The sequence below is a fragment of the Centrocercus urophasianus genome, unplaced genomic scaffold (genome assembly GCF_019232065.1).
Source record: "Centrocercus urophasianus isolate 14NV4802_14NV808 unplaced genomic scaffold, USGS_Curo_1.0 seq_11, whole genome shotgun sequence".
Taxonomy (NCBI): Eukaryota; Metazoa; Chordata; class Aves; order Galliformes; family Phasianidae; genus Centrocercus; species Centrocercus urophasianus.
The window spans coordinates 66,984,998-67,006,860 of record NW_024884253.1 but is presented as its reverse complement, the minus strand read 5'-3'; the positions used below and the strand labels follow the sequence as shown (position 1 = coordinate 67,006,860).

At 40.7% G+C, this 21,863-nt stretch overlaps 1 protein-coding gene across 1 annotated transcript in view; it reads right to left on the bottom strand.

Annotated features, from left to right (window-relative positions):
- Positions 1-20,901, bottom strand: part of ADCY2 (adenylate cyclase 2) — a 205,397-nt gene extending 184,496 nt beyond the window's left edge. The window contains exons 1-2 of the mRNA XM_042808918.1: positions 20,677-20,901; positions 4,344-4,541 (exon numbers count right to left, since the gene is read on the bottom strand). Coding sequence (XP_042664852.1) covers positions 4,344-4,541; positions 20,677-20,901 — 423 coding nt within the window. The remainder of the gene's footprint in view (positions 1-4,343; positions 4,542-20,676) is intronic.
- Between the last annotated feature and the right edge of the window lie 962 nt (positions 20,902-21,863).

Here is a 21,863-nt window from a genome sequence, read left to right as displayed (position 1 = left end):
CATCATACTAGATGATCTCTGTAGGTCGCTGCCAACTGAACTGTTCTACTCTACTCACACATTAAAAAAAAAACAAAGAAGTTCTTTAGATTCAGCTCAAAAACTAGCATTAGAATAAAATAGCCAAACATATTATAAACACAGGGCTGCATGGATAATTTTTTTTGTAAATCAGAAGTGTCAAATCTCACTCGAAGTAATTTGCAGTAATTTCTGTGCTGTAACTGAACATAGACAAGGAGAATCACATCTGGTGCCTGGGCTGTGCAAACGCATGTATAACTAGAGTTGAATACCAAAATCCAGCAATGATAGAATTCATTAGACCAGTATAATGTTGTGTAATTACTCTTTTTATTTTTTTTTTTTTAAATCATCCACTGTGTGCCTGAAGAGCTCTTCTTACCCCTTGATATATTTACACACATCTGTATAAAAGGCTGAGGAAGTATTAGGAGTGTCAGAAGATCACACGGAATGGAAAAGCAACCACTGTGCAATAACTGTACTGCCAGTGAATCAAAACTAAAACTAAAACTAAATTCATCCCCTAGCATATACTTTACAGATGGATACTGGATTTTTGTTTGTTAGAAAGTTGAACCTTTCTGTCAGTAAAGAAAAGTCCTGATATGACAAAATCACCTTCTTCCACCAGCACTTCTTCCTCAGCTTATCCAACACGTGTTTTCAGCTTTCCACCAAATATATCATCCACTGACTTTGGCGCAGATCTTTCTAAAAATCTTCCCTTAGTCTTTCACCAGGGAAGCCAGCCCCATGCATTATCACTCATACCTTAGATTTGGAAAGACCTGCCAGCCGTCATCCAACTGCTGTCTCTCAGGCATAACATGACTTCCTTTGCTTCTTTCCTATCCATCATAGGAAGGTGCCCTTGCCTCCTGCCAGACCTCTCATACAGACATCCTCTCATCTCAGAGTCCAGCCTTCCTCCATTGGGCTGCAAGTCAGTCTCATCCATATAGGCCCTATCAAAACATCCCAGTTCCCCGAGCCAGCAGGGCAACGAGAGGGAACTGCCACGCTTCTGTAGTGACAGTTCGTCAGACAAGTAGGGTATTTGCCACCACTGCCCAAATTTTTCCAAGTAAGTGGTGCTTTTCATGTAGGTGGTGCTCTCCATCTCCTTTCCAATGCACCTGGCTTGTCTGCACCATCCATAAGGAGGAGGGGAGCTCAGGCTAACTGAGGAGTTAAGCTATCTGGAAAGATTAATAATGCAAACAATCCTGCAGTTTGTCTCCTCTGGTAGATAGGTTTGATGATGCTCGTGCAGCTAAATGCCAGCTCCAGCCTTTGGCTAAGGTTCAGCAGGCAATTATGGGGCCAGCACAGGGCTTACAGACAGGCCTGAGGGACAAAGTAAGAGCCTGCAGCCGCCTGCACCCCGCTCCCAACACCGCCAGATCCACACACCCAATGACGGCTTTCTCTCCAAAGCTGTAGCTGAACAAGAGATGAGGAAATGCAGACAGATAAAAGCAGTCTGCAGGGACAACAAAAGCAAGCTGAAACCAATTATGATTTGCACTTATTTCATACCAGCCCACAGGACTAACACAAAAAACACCGGCACTGACCAGCCCGCTTCATTTTCAATTCCCCATTTTTCATGGAAGTTATTTGAGCTATGTGCCTGCAGGCACAGAGGGAGCTGCTCCACATTAAATATATATTGAATTCATAACAAAAATACTCTCTCTGAAGTGGTATTTTTATTGTAAACAAAAGCTGCAAAAGTTCACACCTGAAGTTTTTCCAACAACAGAGAAAATTGGCATTTAGCATGTAAAAACAGCCAAAAGGAATACTAAAATCATCAAGCCAAAACCTAAAGGATGCAGAGTTGTCCTTCAAAGGGAGAAGGTTTGTACACAAGTGAAAGAAAAACACATTCTTTCTATTAACTATGGTATGCAGCATATTTATCTTTTAACTGTTCACCAGTACAATTAAGAAATTCCATCTTTTTTACAAGCTCAGGATTTGGAAGACATGAAAGATGTGCTGAAAAGATTATTTTTAAACCCCGCTAGACAAGAACAAACTTAGCTTGTAGTTTGAAGAAAATGAAAGTGAAGTACCTTGGTGCATGAACAGTTGTTTTTTTTAATTAGTATTTTGATCATTTTCCAATTAGTTATTGCGACAAGGATGTATCTGAAACAGAATTAATTTAAATTTTATATCAATTTCTTTTCTCTCACAAGAAGCATAGAGGAACAAGAAAAAGACCCTAATAAACGAAGCAAAACACGTTTTAAATTCCTAAAATGTAAACCTTTAAGAAAGAATCTGTCAGTCATCTTTGAAGAAGGATTTTTTCAGATTTGCTTTCATGTATAATTATAGGACAGAACATCTATTACTGACCCACGTATTCCTGATGCAGAGCAATCAAAACACCAACACTATAGGACTGCACAGCTCTATTGCTGGCTGCCTTTTTTTTTCCATTAAACATGGAATCAGCCTGCTTTGTACGAGGTCAAACTCCCAGAAAGATTTCCATATTTCTGTAGTTTACTCTTAACTGACAGTAGGCAAAAGTGTACCAACAGCAATCACCAAAACAGCACTGCTATTCCAAGGAAAAAACAGAAAAGTATTCTGAGGCAGCAACTTCTTGAAGTGGTCAAAGGCTGCTGTACCCCAGCCCCTCTCCTGCCAGACAGTAAGCACACCAGCAAGTTCCAGTTAAGCCAGATACGGGCAGTAGGGTCAGTGCTGTTTGGAAAAGTCCTGTCCACTAAGTGAGACAGCTGCAGCTTTGGGCAGATCAACTAACGCTGCTTGCTTTCAAATATCCTCTTCCCAAGAACCTCTTCCACATCAACCAAGGAGCAGATCAAAGCATCTGACTCCTTGTGTCCTAGCAAGCTGCTAAAGGACCATGTCTTTCCCAAGAGCTCTGCAGCCCTTCCTGCTATAGATGGCCAACCCAGTCATCATGATGTTATGGAAATTCCCACAGTTTGCTAACAAAGAAGCACAGTAGGACAAGCTATCTTGGCAGACTGAAGAAAACACCAGGACTGCAACAACCTAATCCATTTCAGATATCTTTCACACCATATGCTTTTGAAAAATCATTATCATGCCTTTCAAATAACAAGATTAAACTCCACAGAATTTGCAGTGAAAAGATAATATGGCTAACTATATATTTGTATCTAAGTTTGAAAGCTTGAAATAGTCTAGCATGACATCTCACAGCTGGCAATAAATAAATAAATCAACAAAGTAAGGCCACGTGAAATACCTAGCCTTGGTATCACAAAGATACAGAGACAACCATGGTGAAATGGGTACCTAGAAAAAAATATAACACGTTCAGGCTTGCTTTTTTTATCACTTTCAAATGTGGCCTGGTTTGGTAGTTCCAAATACTTATTTAAAAAAAAAAAAAAAAAAAAAAAAGGGAAGAACAAGAAAGGGAGATGAGGGGACCAAAACTAATATTATCAACATACATCAGCAATTTAAATCATCTGAATCAACGATGTTACAGGAATTAGTTGCATACTTAAAGTTCAATATTTGCATAAGTCTTTGCAAGTTGCAAATAGAAAGTCAGATAAATTGATTCAAGATAAAGACCTGGAAGGCACCACAGATAGACTATTACAATTTAAGTCTTACACTAAACTTGCACTCAACACAGAGTTTTCTGGGGACACATTTGTATATTTAAAGGATTTTTTCCATCCTATAGGGAGGTTTGCAGTTATTATTACATCAACAGCATTTCCATGTTGAGAGAATGCAGGAAAGGAAAAGGATGTAGCAAAACACCAAAGAATCTATCAGGTACAGCTCTGGATATCACATATCATTTATTAATATTTCAAAAATGCTGCAATTAAGAGGCAACTACACTTTGCTTTGTTTTCCTTTTTTTTTTTTTTTTTTTTTTTTTAATGAAATGGTAATTCCCTGTTTCTGTACTTATGTATTTCCTTAGATACGCAAGGAAGTTATCAATCACTTTTCTTCAAACGTTGCTACAAAATATCTTGAAGACCACTGAACAGAAAGCTCTCACACGTTAAGCTGAAGGCAGCATCAGCAGATTTGAACAAATCTCACACTTCCAACATGCTAATTGGTCTGGAATCTGGAATCAAATGTTCACTACAGAAGGAAGTTGGGTGGACTGATATCAATGAAACAGATGCAGGAAATCCTAGCACAGAAACACTTGGTCACAAAAACTTTCCATGAGATGTCCCACAGAAGCTAATGCCGACACTTCCGCAGAATAGCGCTCCTAGAAATCCAGCCAGTAGAAATAAAATTAATAATAATGACAATCTTACCTGGTCCCAGGGACAGATGATTCCTCCGAAACACATAAAGAGATATCCCATGGCAACAAGACATACCCAGACCACCAACGAAAATACACGGAGCAGCTTCTTAAAGACAGGCTCTAAGCAGACAAGGATAAATATAGCAAAAAAAATTGCTAGAGCTGTTGGAACAGTTATTAAAAATGCCACGTGGTCTTCAATTTCCTGAAAACAAAGGAAAATGAAAAGGAAGTTAAAAACTGATGTACTTAAAGGTCAGACCAGAGTAAGACACTCTTAACTGATGGTGCACTGATATTTCAGAAAGACATGGGAATATCAATCAAATGTCTAGCGATATGAATCAAAACAGGATTTCTGTCCATGTAAGGAGCTGTAATTTGGATTAGCTTCATAAATAACCATTAGCCACACGAATACCTCTTTTGTTAAATTGAGATGTATATTATTTGAAGTAGATTGAGAAAACTAACTCACACTGCAGTAATGTGGTAGGCATGAAGGACCAAGTGAACTAGAGGCAAGGCATATCCAATCTGCAGAAAGTGGCACAAGCTTTTCTGCTCCTGAATTCACAAGATCTCTGCAGACAGTATGGTTCACAGGTTAAACTGAAGAATCTCCACTGAAGAACGCAACTGTCTAAACACCTCCCAAACTGACTATGCTGTCAATAAGTCCTTTAGAGTCTAATTTTTTTGACATCAATATCTATCAGGTACTATCTATCTTGCTTCTTTTTGAAGCACTCAGCTGGATGGATGGGTTACAGATTATATGCACCATTTTTTTCCTAGCAAGTGCTAACTTTGAAATGTGCAGCAACATACAGTGTAATAGCTGGAACATACCTCAAAAGGAGATTCAGAACAAAGCGGAATTAAATTTATTTACAGAACCTGTATAAAAGTTACTACACTAATATGTTTAAATCATCTAGTGATAGAAGCATTAAAAAAATATTTATTACCTCATTAATTCCAAAGCATCCATGGTTGAAGTACAACAGCACTGTATCAAAGGCTGGTTGTACAACTTTCATTCATTCATGCAGCAGTTAGGAGTTCTAACAGCAATTTTTTAGCAAAAAAAGGATTGCAAAAGGCCCCAAATGCTGCTGTTGCAGCAGTATAATGCCCTCCACAAGTCACACTGTATGCAGAAACGCTTCACCTCTACTTATCCTGTTGGTGAAATCATGGGGACAATCTGAAAGTGCCTATTTGATCATTTTTCAGCACTGATTTCAACTGATTTTCCCCTAGTTTTGTAATGGCTTTCTTAGTGTTTGATACTTTTTGCCCACTGGTAGCTCGTCAGCTTAAATACTTAACATTTTATCTTCTGTGGGCTTTTGATCTTACTTATATAAAACTTTCTACAGGTAGTGCAAAAATAAATAAATAAATAAATAAATAAATAAATTGGAAACATGTTTCAGCATATTTTTTTTTCCCCTCATAAAAGACAAACTACACAAGCCAGTATCTATGAGACAAGTGCTGTTGCACCCTTTCACATCTTTCCCCTGCTGTTCATGTCCTTATTGTGCATGCTCTGCACACTTCCATGCTCGTCAGCTGCCTCCAGCATGCTCACCCACTGCCACAAGTGTCCCCATGCCTCCGGTCAACACCACATCAGGCAGGAGCCACGAGCTCAGGCATACACATAACCAAAGCAGACTCTGGACTTTGACAGGACAGGAGAGGAATTGATCGACTTTCTGCCAAGCTCATTAGCTGATATACCATATGGCTCAAGCCATTAGCCATCAGCCATATGGCTCCTGGAGCAGAGCAGCAATCCCTGGCTGTTGGAAACCAGTGGAAACACAGCTATGAGAGCCTACCTCTGATCAGGCAGAGCAGGCTAAGGGTTATCCTTCCTGTACTTCAGCTATTGCCACAAAGCCAAACAGAAAGACAGTAGTGCTTTTCAGAACTAACTCTTGCCTTTCTCACCTTTAAAATAACACATTTAAGTTACCTTATCTTCTTCTGTTTATGACTGCATAATAATAAATGGGGTTTTGTTCATCCCCACCCCTGAAGTTTGTTTCAGTGAACATCTTGATCAGTTTCAGCCCAGATTTCATCAAAAGCATTTAATTAAACTGTTTCACTCTGCACTTACAGGTGGGATTGCAAAACTCCTGTTACGCACTGAGAAGTGAGACCCCTCCCCCAAGACAGGACAACGTCACTCCTTTCCTCTCCCTTTAGAGACAGGACATGACAACACTGTCTATCATACAGTCAAGGTTGCAGACATGAAGAGGAACTCACACCATCCTAAAGAAAGCCAAGATTCAGGAAACTTGGACATAAGTGATGTCAAATTTGATAACATCAAATTCATAACATGGTAACAATGAATCTATTAATGAACTACCAGGAATTTGACAATATGCTTCTCCAGTTCAGTCATGTATGGGTACACAATGCTTTCTAGGATGATCTCACTCTATAACAGAATAACATTCAGCTTTCAGTTTACAGCACATGTATACACACATAGTTAAATATCTACATATATACATATTCTATCATTAGATCAATCTATCAAAATTTTGTTCCTCATTACAAGCTAATTACCAAAAAAAACCCTTTTTTTTTTTTTTTTTCTTTTTTTAAGTGTAAACCAACCTCAACACTTGGATGAGCCATTTCAATCACCAAATGTAAAAGTTATTCCTATTATCCTCCCTTGTTTGATTGCCTATTCCAAAGTTTTGAAGTTTTGTTTTGTCTTAAATATATGCAGTAAAAGAAATAAAAAATAGACCCCAGTTACACCAGCTTCTCATTCCATGTATATGAAAGCAGCCTCCCTGGCTTCAGTGGGACTTCACCTAGCTGAGCCGATGACAAAGCCACAGCTTCTAGAAGCCCAAAGTGCTTATATCTCACCATACACATTTTTTATCTAAAGTAAAAGATGAATTTAATGATAGAATAGGGTAAGCTGAAGGCAATTAAAGTATACATATAAAAAAATAATTCCTGTAACTTTAATTCATTTAATTCAATTTATTCAATACAGGGTACTTTTCCCAATATTGCCTGTAAAATATGTGCTAGTTTTAGGCCAACAGAGGCAGGCTGCCTGACACGGGATTTTCTTCTCAAAATTACTTGCAACAGTATTTTTCTATTTCTCTAAAGAAGTGAAATTTTCAAAGAGGAGGACATTTAGAGCTTGGAACGTCTCTATCAGTATTAGCAATCATCAGTGTGTTTAGCAAGTTACAAGATGATGTCAGGTACAAGGACAATTCCCAACAATAAAATGTTCTGTTTCCCTAACTATTTCCGAAGGATGGAAAAAGAACCAGCACAAAACACTTTCCTTCTTTTTTATTGCTACTCACAGAAATTAAAATACACCAGAGGTAATGGAATTAAACTATCAGCATGACACTTTCAAATATAACGGCTAGGCCTACAATACATGGATCTTGCCTGACAGCTCTATCTTCCTGAGTGTTTACTATCTTGCTGCCTTTTAATCACTGAAGAAATTAAGAAGTCTACCGTTACAAATTGTTCTAACCCCCATAAATGCATAAGTACGTAATAATATTGTTATCATCTCTAAAATCTGAATCACTTTCACTGATCTTTCCAAAAGCTACAACCTTTTCTCATTCCCCATCCTGTTCCCTCCCCTTCCAAATAACAGTGTGCCTTCTGTTTAATTTTAAACATCAGAGCTGCTGTAGAGCAATTCACTCTTTTATATAAGCCACACAACTAGATAAAGCACCCTATAAAAATGAACAAACAAGCATTTACAATAGCAGTCTCAGCATAAAATCTCCTCCCCTCATCTCTCTCATTCTTTTTGTGCTTTTTCCTTTATTCTTGTCATCTAATGGAATTTGACACCAGTCTACAGACAGCAGACCCCTGCTGAGATCTGAAATACCACATGCTTAGTCACAATTAATTCAAGCCATTTACTATACTAAATCATTACTAAAATCCTTTTTTGCTGAGATCAGTGAAATGCTTCTAAATAAGAACACATTTTTTACAAGTGAGCAGTGTTCTTCAAACATTGAAACTATGTAAGATTTCATATAACTACTGTAGAAAGTGTTGAGCATTTAAAAAAAAAAAATAGCCTGAAGGACTATTAGCTCACCCACCTCCTTAACAAAGTAGGACATCTTCACTTAAGCAGGCTGACTGCAGGAATCTGTTCGGTTACCTCTGTAGCAAAAATTGTCCATTTTTTCCCGTAAAATCTTTTCCAAATCTTGTGAGAATGAGAACCACAATGATTTTCAGAAGATGTCACCACCTTTCTCTTCACAGAAGTACACAGCATTTCAGTTCTCTAACACCTCAAGAAATAGTTCTCTCCAAAGATATAAAAATCTCCTGGGTGCTTGTAACTTTTATCCCGTATTTTTATATTTTAGTGAACTTGCTTACAGCTGATTGCAGTGTGTCATATGCTAGGCAGCTGGAAAAATCCCCATTTTACTGGGAGATGCTGCTGCTCCCAGCCAAGGAGCTGTACAGCTTCATTTAGAACCTCATCATTTAGGACAACTGAAAAGTTTTCACTGACCACTGCAGAATTTTTTTCCACCTATTTCATCACTATGAGAGCATCTTCCCTCCAGAAACGATGATTTGCCTTTAAGTCCAGATGCCATTTCCAAGCCTGCATGGTACTTTCTGGATCCACAACTAAGAAAAACTTCTCTGCCTTTCACATCTACTTTTTTCTTTCATAACTCAAAGCTTTGCTCATGCTTCCTTCTTACGTTCCTGGTTAGAAGCTTTCTCGTGTGCCTTTATATTTTAGTTGATTAATCATTTATTGAGCTTTCCACAGCATGCTCATGCACATTAGCAACAAATTAATTGAACTGTACTTTTTAATCAAACTGCCCTGCCTTTTATGTTGACAAAGTGCTTGATTTTCACCAAGAGATTTCTCCCTCTGATTCAACATTCCCTCTTTGGTTTGGTACATCAGTAATAAGAACATCAGGCTCAACATCCAGTTTCTTCACGGAGATTCTTGTCTTGAGAAATTCACTTCCCCATTAATGAGTCAGAACCACATTCTGCACCTGCTGTTAGCAGACAGTGCTATTTGACTACTCGCCTGCCAGCAATCAGACCAGCAATCTGCACATCACGTGCATAGTGAAATTTAGATTGTCATTATAGCTTCCAAGCTGCTGCACACACATATATGTAACTACAAGAAACAGTTCTGGATTCATGGCCAGATTCTAGTTCATTTTTTATTTGCTAGTGTATTGGGACATTATCAGTATAGCAACACTTCATTCAGATCCTTCAGGCGACACTTTCATCACCTTGAACATTTCCTCAAACTTCCAAATAGTGAACAACGTGTACTATAAAATCTCCCCATATGAGAAGCTCAGCATTTTGCACCAATGCAACAATACTTGTGAAATGAACTATTCTTTGTCTTCACACCATCTGCCCCAGTTAGCACAAAGACAATAATAGCGATAATAAAATGACTAACCACTTAAGTCTTGGGAAACACCCCAGCGATCACCTATGTTACTGACTACAGTATCAAGCATTTTTGGCCTGTGGGTCCTTAGTGAGTTTAGCTGTGTAGCTGTTCACATTCTCCCTTGCTTAGTACAAAGCAGCTGAATCCAATTTCTTCCTAGTTTGCCCAATAGGAATGAGTGTTGATACTTCAGTGTTGTATCAATCAGAAACACAAAGTCTAAAATACCAGAGAACACAGGCTTCTCTGCTTGACACAAAAACATCAGATCTCACAGAAGGTTTGGATGTGATCTCCAGAGGTAGAAAGGAACAGTCAAAGGCTATGACCAGTGCAAATAACACTAACATAAGGAAGGCTAGGAGAAAAGTCCTGAAGGCAAAATATTGGTCGCTAGTGGAGAAATAGAAGACTGTAGTAGCTCTCTCATCAGTGTTTCTGGAACAAAATAGGTTGACAAGCCTAGGTTCAATAAGCAGCTAAGAAAATTACTTTAAAAGGTAATTTGAAGAAATCAAGGAATCTTTAGGTACATGGAAGGTGCTCTTGAGAGGTAGCTAAATTCAACCTAAACTGGAAAAGAATGAGTTTGCTGGCACTTCAAAGGTCATAGGAAATCATTCAAATTGAACAGGTTACAAGGACATAGTACATTAGGAAAAGGTTCTTCTCCGAAGGAGTGGTCAGGCACTGGAATGAGCTGCCCAGGAAGGTGGCTGAGTCACTGCCCCTGGAGGCGTTTAAAAAACATTTAGATGTACTGAGGTACATGGTTTAGTGGGGAAATACTGGTGGTAGGTGGGACTAGATGATCTTGGAAGTCTTTTCTGACCTTGATGATTCTGTGATTCTACATGATTTAAGAGAAGCAATAATGTTGTGGAGATCTGTAACTCCCAGCTACAGAGGACAGAAGTTTATTAAACTTATGCAGGAGAGAAATGCCAAAAAATGCCGTAACAGACAGATTCTCTTTTTAAAGTTTGCAGAGAAATGAAACAGCCATGTGAAAGTATACACACATTTCTGTATAAACACTAAAAGCCTAAGAAAGACATGGAAAAAATAAAATGCCTGTCATTAAATGGCATTATTTACAGAACAGTCCTACTGAAAACTTGGTGGAAAAAAGACCTTCAGTAGAATATCACTGCTGCAGATAGAAAGTATAAAGAACAGACAAAAAGTCATATTTCAACAGGGACTGAAGAAAGCTAAAACAAAATCAATAATCTAGGAGAATCAACAAATAACAGTAAGCCCCTATGAATTAAAACGCTAAGCTGAACAGCAAAGGTTTATTGAAATACATCACCTAGAAGACTAATATCCAATCAGGATGGAAACTGTATGAGATTTTATGAAATACAGAGGTAAAGACAGGCTGCCAAGTAAAAAAACACAACAGGTAATGGGATACTTCAATGACTCTCAGCCAGACTGGCTAAGGATCACATCAGCAGACAGAAGCTAAGACACTTGTTTAGGTCTGGCTCATGGAAGAGGTGGAAAAAAACAAACAATAACAATAACAACAAAACAGTCACACAAAGAAAAAGAAAACACTCATCTGATCTCAAGAAGTAGGAAGAGCCTGTGTCATAAAATGTTACTGTTGAGAAGCTGCTTTATAATGGTGAAGAACTGAAGAACAAACAAAACTCGAACACTAAAATTAACAGGCAGAGCTAGAAATGTACAGATTGAAATCTTCATAGATGGCTATAAAAATCAGATGCTCAAACGAAAAGCTAATCATTTCCCCAAAATGACTTGAGAAAGATCGAAACAAAGCCAGAACCTCAATAATATAAGCCAATAAAAGAATATGAGATATCATTTTTCAGAGGGTAAAAATAAGTAGCAAGTTCATTTTAAATCTTAATCAGGAGCGGGAAGCCTGCTAAAAAAGATACAAGCAAACAGATGATCCAGGTGTTAAAAAGAACGGAGAGATCAAACTGCAGCAGGACTTAAAGAAAAAAAAAGTGAGTACATCATGGGGTTGTTCTCATTGCAGAATACATCACACATCAAAGGGTCTGTCTCAAACTTAAGGTAAGTGTTGAGTTCTACAGACAAAAAAAAAAAAAAAATCACAGAATAAAAACAAAAATCAGAAGGAGAGAATAGGGTTCTGCAGAAAGGGCCAACTGAATTTATGGAACAAAGAGCTGAAACCGTAAAAAAATGTACCCTTCACCCAAAAGTGCCCAAGTATAATTCTGTACACTTGATAATAGGCTCTTGGTTGACTACTAACATTTTGAGATATTTGGCACTTATAATAGGAAAGCCCATGAAAACATCACTTCTGTGCTCACAAGCAGTTAAAAAGCAACCCAAACCCCAGAACGTTAGCAGAAGAATAAACAAGCGAGAACATCATAATGCTACCTCAGTGCATCATGAATACCACCAGCAGTTCTGGTCCTCCCACTGCCACCACTCCAAAATGAATACAAAAGAACTCAAAAGATATGCTTGCAAGGGTCAAAGCTGCAGCACTGCGGACAGATATTGGAATAATGTTTGCTTTCATTTTCTCTTTTCTCTGCATAGAGCAAACACAGCTGTCCATTGAAACAGCTCTTATGATTTTTAAAGGTAGTGTCCATCCAGACCAACAAGGATTGACAACCACTTGAATAATCTGCATGTAAAAACAGAGATAGAGAATACCACAAGCCTAAGACCTCTCCTACATGGATGGGAACACAGGACAGACACCTATCACAATCAGAAGCATAATTAACAGAAGCAGAGCCTGGTACTTACATGTTTTATGCAGATAAATATGCCCTGCACAAACCCCACGCACCCAACCGCAATGGTAAGCAGCTTTTCTTATTTTTTCTTTTCAATTCTCCCTTATCACATTGGCAATTTTCTCTTTCTTTAGTTTTCACTGATTAATAATCTCTCATCCTATTAACTACACCATAAGCAATCTGTCGGTGCTTACAACTTTTTATTAAATAAGACGGGCTTCAGAGGACCTCCAGAGTGCCAGGGAACTTGAACTGGACCATCATGCCATTTAGCCACCTCACACAACCTCAATCTTCTCTCAGCTGAGGATAATCGAAAGTTGCCTTCCCCCCTAACTCATTTACTAGCCTGTGAAAAACAAGACACAATTACTGGTGGCTGAAGCCTGCGCTTATGAAATTGTCCTACAAAATGACTCTGGCAATCACAGAAGATAAGCCACATCCCAGAGAGCAATGACAGTTAATTATGTTTTACTCCCTCAAGTATACCTTGCAGAAGAGAGTCGAGGCAATAAGAAGCAAAGTGAGTAGAAGTTTGTGTTTTGATGAAAGCAATTATTTCAGGCTCCAGGGCTAATTTGGTGTCTATGCCCATCACTCAGACTATTTTTAAAGTAAGTGTAGTGATCACCATATCTTCCTTGCATGTTGCATTTATGCACATATTGATTCTGAATTCATCTCCATAAATGTGGTTTAATAACTTAGTTTCTTTAGATCTTTTGAGATGTTCTCAAAATCCTTACTACCTTTATCACCAAAATAAGCTTAAGGGAACTCTCCATTCCATACTACTATTTACACAAAATCCAAAACTCTGGATGGGTGAAGGTGAATGTTTTTTTAAAAAAAAGTATGTTTTACAGTGAAATTTATTCAAAATGTAACACAGTTGAAAGAGTTACATTGATTAAATTTTATGGGTAGTACATTATTTCACAGGACTCAAGAACATGTTTCCCAGCTTAACTGTACTGTAGCACGTATTGTAAGTGAAGTTACGCCCTTCCTCACATCCATACAGACCCCTGGAACTTGGAAATACTGGCATTCTAGTTCACTCCTTTGAACTATTCAGTAGTGACAACTGTATTTAGATAGTAACTGTCAAACTGAAGCTAAGGGGTAGCTTTCCCCCTCTCCACCCCTCCTTTAGTCCCAAATTGGTAGCTTGGGAATCTGGCCAGAATCAAGAACAAATGCCAAGATTGGAATTGTTTAAAAGTAAGAATCACAGAATCAACCAGGGAGCATATGAGTTTCAACACAGGAGAAAACAGTGCACATTTTAAAGGTCTGTTTAATAAAGAAAAAGGTAGACTTAGGCTTATTTCTCCAGTGGGTCTTTTGAAAACATGTTTTGCAAGAATATTCCACATCTTTTACATATCAGCATTAAAAGGTCACATGAAAAATAGTTTTAATATTGAGAAGTCACAACTGTCATTGTGTAATTACTTTTCAAGCTTTTCCAAAGGTTGGGCAATTACTTCCTAAACACAGCTATTTTTATGACAGAAAAAATTCTTAGAGTTTACTCCCCTAAGGACATATTCCACACTTTCACATGCCTGTCAGTCAAACTCTGAGAGTAGAACCAGAAGCCATTGCTCCAGCACTTCGGAGCACATCTTCTGGATCAAACAAACCTCAGAATTAGGACCACGAATGGTGGAAGGAGCAGATGCTGAGATGGCAGATCTGAGGGCTGCTTCCTCTGCTTTTCCCAAATGCCTGCCTGGAACACGCTCTCATCAGAGTGATGCAAAGATCACTAAGAACAAAATAGTTCTGGTTAGAGAAAGAGACTAAGTAAATGTTTTAAAAAATAAAAATAGAACATTTGAAGCAGAAAATGTGTAGAGCTGTTCTTTCTAGGAGGATCAAGAGGTAATTATCCAAGAAAAAGATAAGGTGAGGGAAAGGGAAACCGAACTCTGCTGACTCGCTGATTTCAGGGTCCAGAAGCCTAAAACCAGTAGTTTGTTCAATTGACAGATTCTCCTTTTAACATATCAATACGGCTTGAGCTGACTCAGTTCTTACTAAAATATATAGAAAGCCACTGTGTTCAGCAACTGGGATCACCACCAGGTTATTGCTGGGAACTAAGCAGAGGATGAAAGATTAAGGGTGCTCAGCTGCAGTTTTTCCCATGCCCAGCCACTCCAGAGATTTGCAGACCACTTCTACCTGTATTAAAAGTCCATGCTGCCATCAGCTTGGAGTGATGTTCCATGCAATCTGGATGAGCCCAGTGACTGCCATCATTATGACAAGAAGTATTCCTATTCACAGCAGAAACATTGCAGCTGGGATGTCTAGCAAATTTCTCTAAGAGACGTCATGAAGGCACAACCCAAGAAACTGATTTACCTTTTCGATGACAGTTTTAAGACTTTAAATGAGTCAGATAGCTTCATCCATGACAAGGAACTTGAAACCAATTTTAAAAGTTTTAATCAAGATAACCAGAAGGATATTCACTGGTTCATGGCAAATCCACCATGAAATTGCCATAGATGATTTGTGAATCAACACACCTGGCTCGATGCTGATAAAGACAGCAGAAAAATCACGGCCCATCCACCACCTAATTCCTATTGCACCTAGGTAAACAGCAGCTGTAGTCAGTTTATCTGTTGCCACTTGTGTCAGCTGCAGTAATGATTAGAAATTGTGGATCCATGGCTTGAGTCACAGCTGCTGACCTAAATCAGCTTTCCATTGATAGAGTATCCACAAAGCTTTCACCTGGTAAACTTACAGTTCAAGGCTCAATGTGGTGCCAGTGTAGCTACACCCATATTTTTACCCAGCTCTTACTCAGCATTCAGGTTATTCAACATGAAGGATAATACAAGAAGAGAAGTTGCCACAGGCACCTCATTATCTGGATGGCTGGTTAGAGACTGGCAAATGAGACAAGCTCTTAGCAGCATTAAAAGCAACTACAGATGTGCTGGGAGTGTCATTAATAAATGAAACAAGAGCCCAGGCTGATATAGTACCGGGGAACTAGACCAGATACAAAACAAGGTAAGTCTTGACTCAGATAGGAAGAAACATCAACCTTTACAGGACCAATTCAAGACGTAATACTGGCCACAAAAGTCACACAAAGATATTACTGGAGAAAACAACTGACAGGGAGGGCAAATCATGAGACTGTATCAGACAGCCAGCAGCGATACCTGGAAAATATACTGTGATTTTATGGTGCCTAAAGATAAGAAAAAACCTGAAACATGGCATTCCCTCACAGAACAGTTCGATATACAGCAGACTTTCAAGCAGAACTGTAAGCTTACAGCTGGAATTACTGAAAGAGAAGACATTATAAATAAACTGATTTTTGCTTTGAATTCTTCTTCATCTTAATAGCTTAATTAATGTGTCAGAACGAGTTTAAGATAGCACACCTTGTGGACACAACAAGTAGGCAAACAGCCCCCCTTCAGCTTGATCTTCAACTCATGAGGATTTTGCTCCTTCATTACCTTTGCTGTGCCTTAGTTTTCTTTCTTGTAGGAATGGATATGCTGGGGTTTGAAAACAGTATAGCAGATGCTTTGGCTCACTTTTAGTCTGCAGGGATTCCAAGGAACACTTTCAAAGGCTTGAGTATTCTTGGATTTGGGGAAGACAGTTGTTGCTTTTGAACCAAATGTGCTATAAATTATACAGTGCTGTTCCTAAAAGATTTCTTGAAATTTCCATTATGAGTGAACCTACAACACAGCTGTATTACTCTATACAATTAGTTATAACAGAGCACTTCATTAACAGGGTATAACATCACCACAGCACCACTGTGATGACCTGCTGGTGTGGATGAATGAATTTTTAGATCCAAAGTACTGACAAGGACACTACCAGAATCATGCAGTAAACGCCCATCTGCAGGCACCTCATCACTTGAGACACTGTGATGAGAATGAACATGTTTCTTCTTTCTGCTATTTTAAGCTGTGTTTTCCACACGGACTTGAAGACTTTTCCCCCTCTATTTTAGGATGAAATTCTAATCATGGCAATCTGGAAGAGTTCTAGGTTTGGCTGATTGGCCAGTTTTTGCCAGAAGTATAAGGATTTCTTTTAAACAGTTAGATTCATCAGAGAAAAGGAGGATTGTTGTCATTCTAACCATGGGCCCAAGAAAAAGGCACTCTCCTGAGACGCTTACAGGACTCTTCTGACCCTCTTCTTTCTGTGCAAGTGGTTTGGAAGACAGATAGACGATTGAGCAGCTAAGGATAAGTGACTTCATAACACTTGAGGAGAGGGAATGCATCCCAATGTCACATCGTGGAAGGACTCTTCGTTCAACACACACTCCACTTGACCATTGATACCTTCCAGCTCCACAGCACATCAACAACCACATCTTAAGAGCCTTCACAGGATCACCTGTAGCAGCAAGAATTCTGAAGGCAGATAAGGGTATAAACCTACTGACAATGCAACCCCGCACTTCAGGCTTGCAGTGTTTCAGCAAAGACCACTGACCAGACTGAAAGAAATATATATCTCACGGCAGATTGGTGGCCCCTGAATTTCAGGAAAAACAGAACAAAAAGTCTTGACAGACTTGGGTCTCATTTCACCACAAGGTCCTTAGCAGTGCTAAGTGATTCAGATACTACAGAACTGCTTTTATTGAAGCCTGTATCTACACCATAGTGCAGTCTTTATGTCTAGAAAATATATATTTCATGCATGTATTATATTTGTGAAAGTTACAGTGTTCTAATAAATTGTACAGTTTGGGCATCAACCCTGTTTTCAACCAGAGTTTTGTTTAACTGCATAAGAAACAAAACATCACAACAGCAGATTCAGATATGCCGATATTTTACATTAGATATTTTTAAAAATATTAGTCAGTTTAATCTTTTTTCCTATAAATTGCAGGTATCACAGATATGTTTTGACCAGATACATAGCTGTTCTAGATACCACTAAAAGGTGGGATGTTTTTAGTACTAAAAAGGGTGAAGGAGGAAAATAATGAGTTTGCCCTACACATTATATTATTAAAAGAGCAAGACAGTAAACAGACAGAAAATGAACCTGACATCTGGCATTTCTAAGCACTGGAAGGCATTCACAGATTTGGGAAAATAATTTACTCTCTATCGATTAAAGCAGCTAAACATGGAAGCCTGACTTCATTTTGCCAGTTTTCTATTCACACCAGGTACTGAGAAATACAGAGGATACTTTGACACAGGAAATACAAAGGCTGATACTATCATTACATTATGCAAAGCTCCACGATTTGAATGGTCATCTCACAGGTGGACTCTGGGAGTCTCGTATCAAGTGTTTGAGGAGATAGAGCGCTTAATCCCAAAGGTCAAAATCACATTATTTTCCTGAAACAAACAAAACCAAAAATCTCCCAAGAAACCACTCTCAGTAACAACAGCAGTATGCTGCCTGAAAGAAAAGTAATCTGATTTCCAGGCACACTTTGTAAGTAATCTTGTTTACTGTAATTTTGCAACAGCTTTTATAAATTTTTCATCTGAAACCGGGAAGACTACAGCTGGTATTCTGGCAGGTTGAAAGAGCTGAATAAGTGGAATGCATCCCGGTGTGGTTGGCTCTGCTGGGGAGTAGTTAAGCAGACATTGTTCTTCCTCAATAAATAAAATTAAAAAAGAGAATTCGGATCTCACCAAGATATATTTTAACAACTGAATTAAAAATAAAGTGGAAGGAAAACCTCTCACTTCTATCGGGTTCATCTTCTCATTACAAAGCCTAGAACATAAAAAGGGTTCATCTTTCATATATACCCACTTTTTTCCTAAAACGTTCGATCTCACATTTTGCATCCTAAGCTGTGCTTTGAAATAAAAGTGAGAAATATGAATCAAGTGTTGCAGTGAGTCACTTTGGAATTTTGTTTCCACAACAGGCTTAAGTAATTTTCAGTAAAATCTTCGCTGCTTTGTATAAAATCTAAAGGAAACAACTGTTGAGAAAGATTTCCTTTAACTTCAAATGCACGGCACAGACCTTCACAGAACTATTTCCATTCACTTCCATTTACAGAAGTAAATATGCTGTCAAAGCAATCACATACATACAAGACATGCAAAATAAAGACAAGGATAGAAGCACTGGCTCTCCTAGCTCAGATGCTCATAACTGCTAGACACTTGCATATTATCAGGCACAAAAACTCAATCAAGGTTCCACAGCCTTACAACAAGAGAGTTCTTCAGCCACATGCAGGAGAAACAGAACTAAAACCTTTAGAAATATTTTCAATCCCAAATGCAACTAGAGCTCGACTATAATAAAAGGCTTTTAGGTGAACATCTGGGCAGGCCTCCAAAGGATTTTGCCCAACATCCTGCGGCTGAAAGTCAGCACAGACGAGCTCTCTCTGCGCCTGAAGTCGCTCTCATCCGCTGACTGGAAACTTTAAGGACAAACCCCACCTCTCTCCCCACTCACCCTCTCAGTTGTGAGCCACAGGAAGATAAAGGCTCAGGAAAAAGGTTCTAAAAGCATTCTTTTTTTTGTTTTCCGGTATGTCTGGAATTCCAAATGCAGACTGAACTATAAAATTCACTCTTTCTGTAGCACTATGCATGGCAAGATGCAGTCAGATCTTTGTTTTGTTTCCAGAACTTTCAGTTAGTCCTCTGAACCAGCACTGTGCCAGTGTTGTTACTATAAATGACTTACTTTGAGAAATGGAATTATGAAAAAGGCAGGTGCAACTTGTGACAACAAGCTACAGGTCATGCCATGACAAAAAGAGCTGAAATTCAGTGCTAAGAGCTGTCAAACCCAAGTTGTGCTGGCTTGGCTGGAGTTAGTACTGTATACTTCTCACACCTGCCCATGCCTTAGTCTGGCTGTTCTCCCCCTGTCACCCTCCAGCCCTGATGGATAAGTCCTCCAGCCAATGCACTTTAATTAAACACGGTTTATTTTGCATTTGGGTACACAGAGCTCCACAGCTGAAACATCTAAGCATTAAGCAACTGAATTTGGAGCCATTGCTAATATTACTGGCTTCACCTGAGCTATTTTACACCTGTTCTGCATTTAGTAGGAATAGCACTTACAAAACAAAGCACTGAAAACATTAAGACAAATACATAAAGGAAATAAGTCGGCAATTGACTCTAAGCGTAGCAAGTCCTGCAACCACTTCCTGCAGGTTTTAAGACAAAAGTTTGGTCAAAACAAGCAGGAAAGCAGGGTTCTCTATCTGTTCAAGCAACGTTATGTGCAACGCCTCTAGGAGAGGCAGCAAGCTATCCCTGACCTACTTGTCCTCGCTCCTACAGATCGTTAGCTGTATTCAATAAACATCAAGCTCCCCAAAAGACCGAATACCTAAACAGGAACAAGAAAAACCAAAAACTGAGACCCCTCAAATCTCTGTTGACTACTTCCGAAGCCCACAGCTGTGCAAGCAGCCCCTACTCACTACCAACAGCAAAACTCCGTAAGAAGCAAGAATGTTACTGCCCTCTGCAGCCTCTCCCTCGCGCTCGGCACAAGGGCAGAGCGGCCCGGCTTGCTATGCCAGAGCCGCGATGCCAGCTGTCAGCGGCTCCGCGACGCGCTCCTTCCCGGGGCCGGGAGCCCTCAGCTTTCGCGCGGGGGGCACCGCGCACAGCCAACTTCGCCTCCCCGAGCAGCGAAGGCTCCCTCGAGAAAATGGGTCAAACGCTGGAGAACTGAATCATTGTAGGGGGGGTGTTAAGAAAACAACGGCCAGCTGCCTACTTGCCGTCCAAACGTGACTACCTGCATTTTGGGAAGAAGATTTAAACCCCGCCAGCAAAAGCAGAAGGTCAGCTGGCCACTCTGCCAGCTGGAAGGAAGCAGAGCCAGCGAATTAAGCGAATTAAACTCGGAGCGCCCGCCGCTCCCTCCTGCTCCCTTCGCCTCCAGCCCCGCCCGCGCGCATCGGGAGCCCAACTTTGCCCAGGGGGTCCCCGCCGCCGCCGCCAACTTCGCCCCGCAGCGGCTCCGCGCTCCGTCCCGTCCCCGGCACCCGTCGCGTCCCTTACCAGCCCCGAGGCGAAGAAGACGGCGAGCAGGGCCAGGCAGGCGCCCATCACGATGAGGAGTAGGAAGACGATGAGCGGGTGCTGCTGGCTCATGCAATAGTAGGACTCGTAGAGCCAGTCCCGGGAGCGGGACTGCTCGCCGCCCGCCCCGCAGCCGCCCGCCTGCTCTGCCCGCTCCAGCAGGTAACGGCGTCTCCTCCTCCCCATCATCGCTTCTCGCCACATCGGAGGCGCCGGGCAGAGCCCGCGCAACTCCCTCAGCGCCGCCGCTGCTGCAGGCAGCCGGGGAGGGGAACGGGGCGCGCTCCCGCGCGGGAGGCGGAGAGGAGGAGCCGCGGCGGCATGGTGCAGCGGGCGGGAGGGCGGCCGCGGCCCCGCGCTGCCGACCCGGGGCTGGGCGCCGCCGGGAAGCGCCTCCCCGCACACATGCCGCGCCCGCTGCTCCGGATGGCGAGCGCGCTGCCCCCGTGTCCCTTCAGTGCTACGGGAGATGCCCGGGAAAGATGTCGTGTGGTTCCTACCGTCCGAGGTGTGTTCCACGAGATCCTTTTCCACACGGATCAATCTCTGGTGTAAAGCCCTACATCGATCTCTGGTGTAAAGCCCTACATCGATTTTTGTCAAAATTCTATATTGGAGCAACAAAACACGTTTTCCCCGCCTTTAGGTGTGGCCCCTTGCCTTATTCTGAAGGACTTGGTTACTCCTAAAAAGCAGGCACTCAGAACAAGCTGCAGTACTGTCACCAAAGTTTCGTGTCCGTCATGCACAATGTTTACCAGCTAAAGTTTTGCACTCACACAGAAGCAGTTCTCTTTTCCCAACCCAGTGAACGCCCCTGTCACAGCGCAGATCATCACAGAACAGCTTGCATTCAAAGGGACCTCAAAGCCCACCCAGCCCCAACCCCATGCCATGGGGCAGGGGTACCACTCACCAGCCTAGCTGGCATCATCCAACCAGGCCTTGAACTCCTCCAGGATGGGACACAACTTCATTGGGCAGACTGTGCCAGGGCCTCACTGCTCTTGCAGCGAGAAATTTCCTCAATCTTAATCTCCCCTTTTTTAGTCTAAAACCTCTCACAGGATGCAGGCCTGCCTCAGCTCAACAGTGAGAGGAAGACACAACAGTGACACAAACATTACTGGGCCACAATGCCACAAGGGTGGCTCCTGGTGACTGGA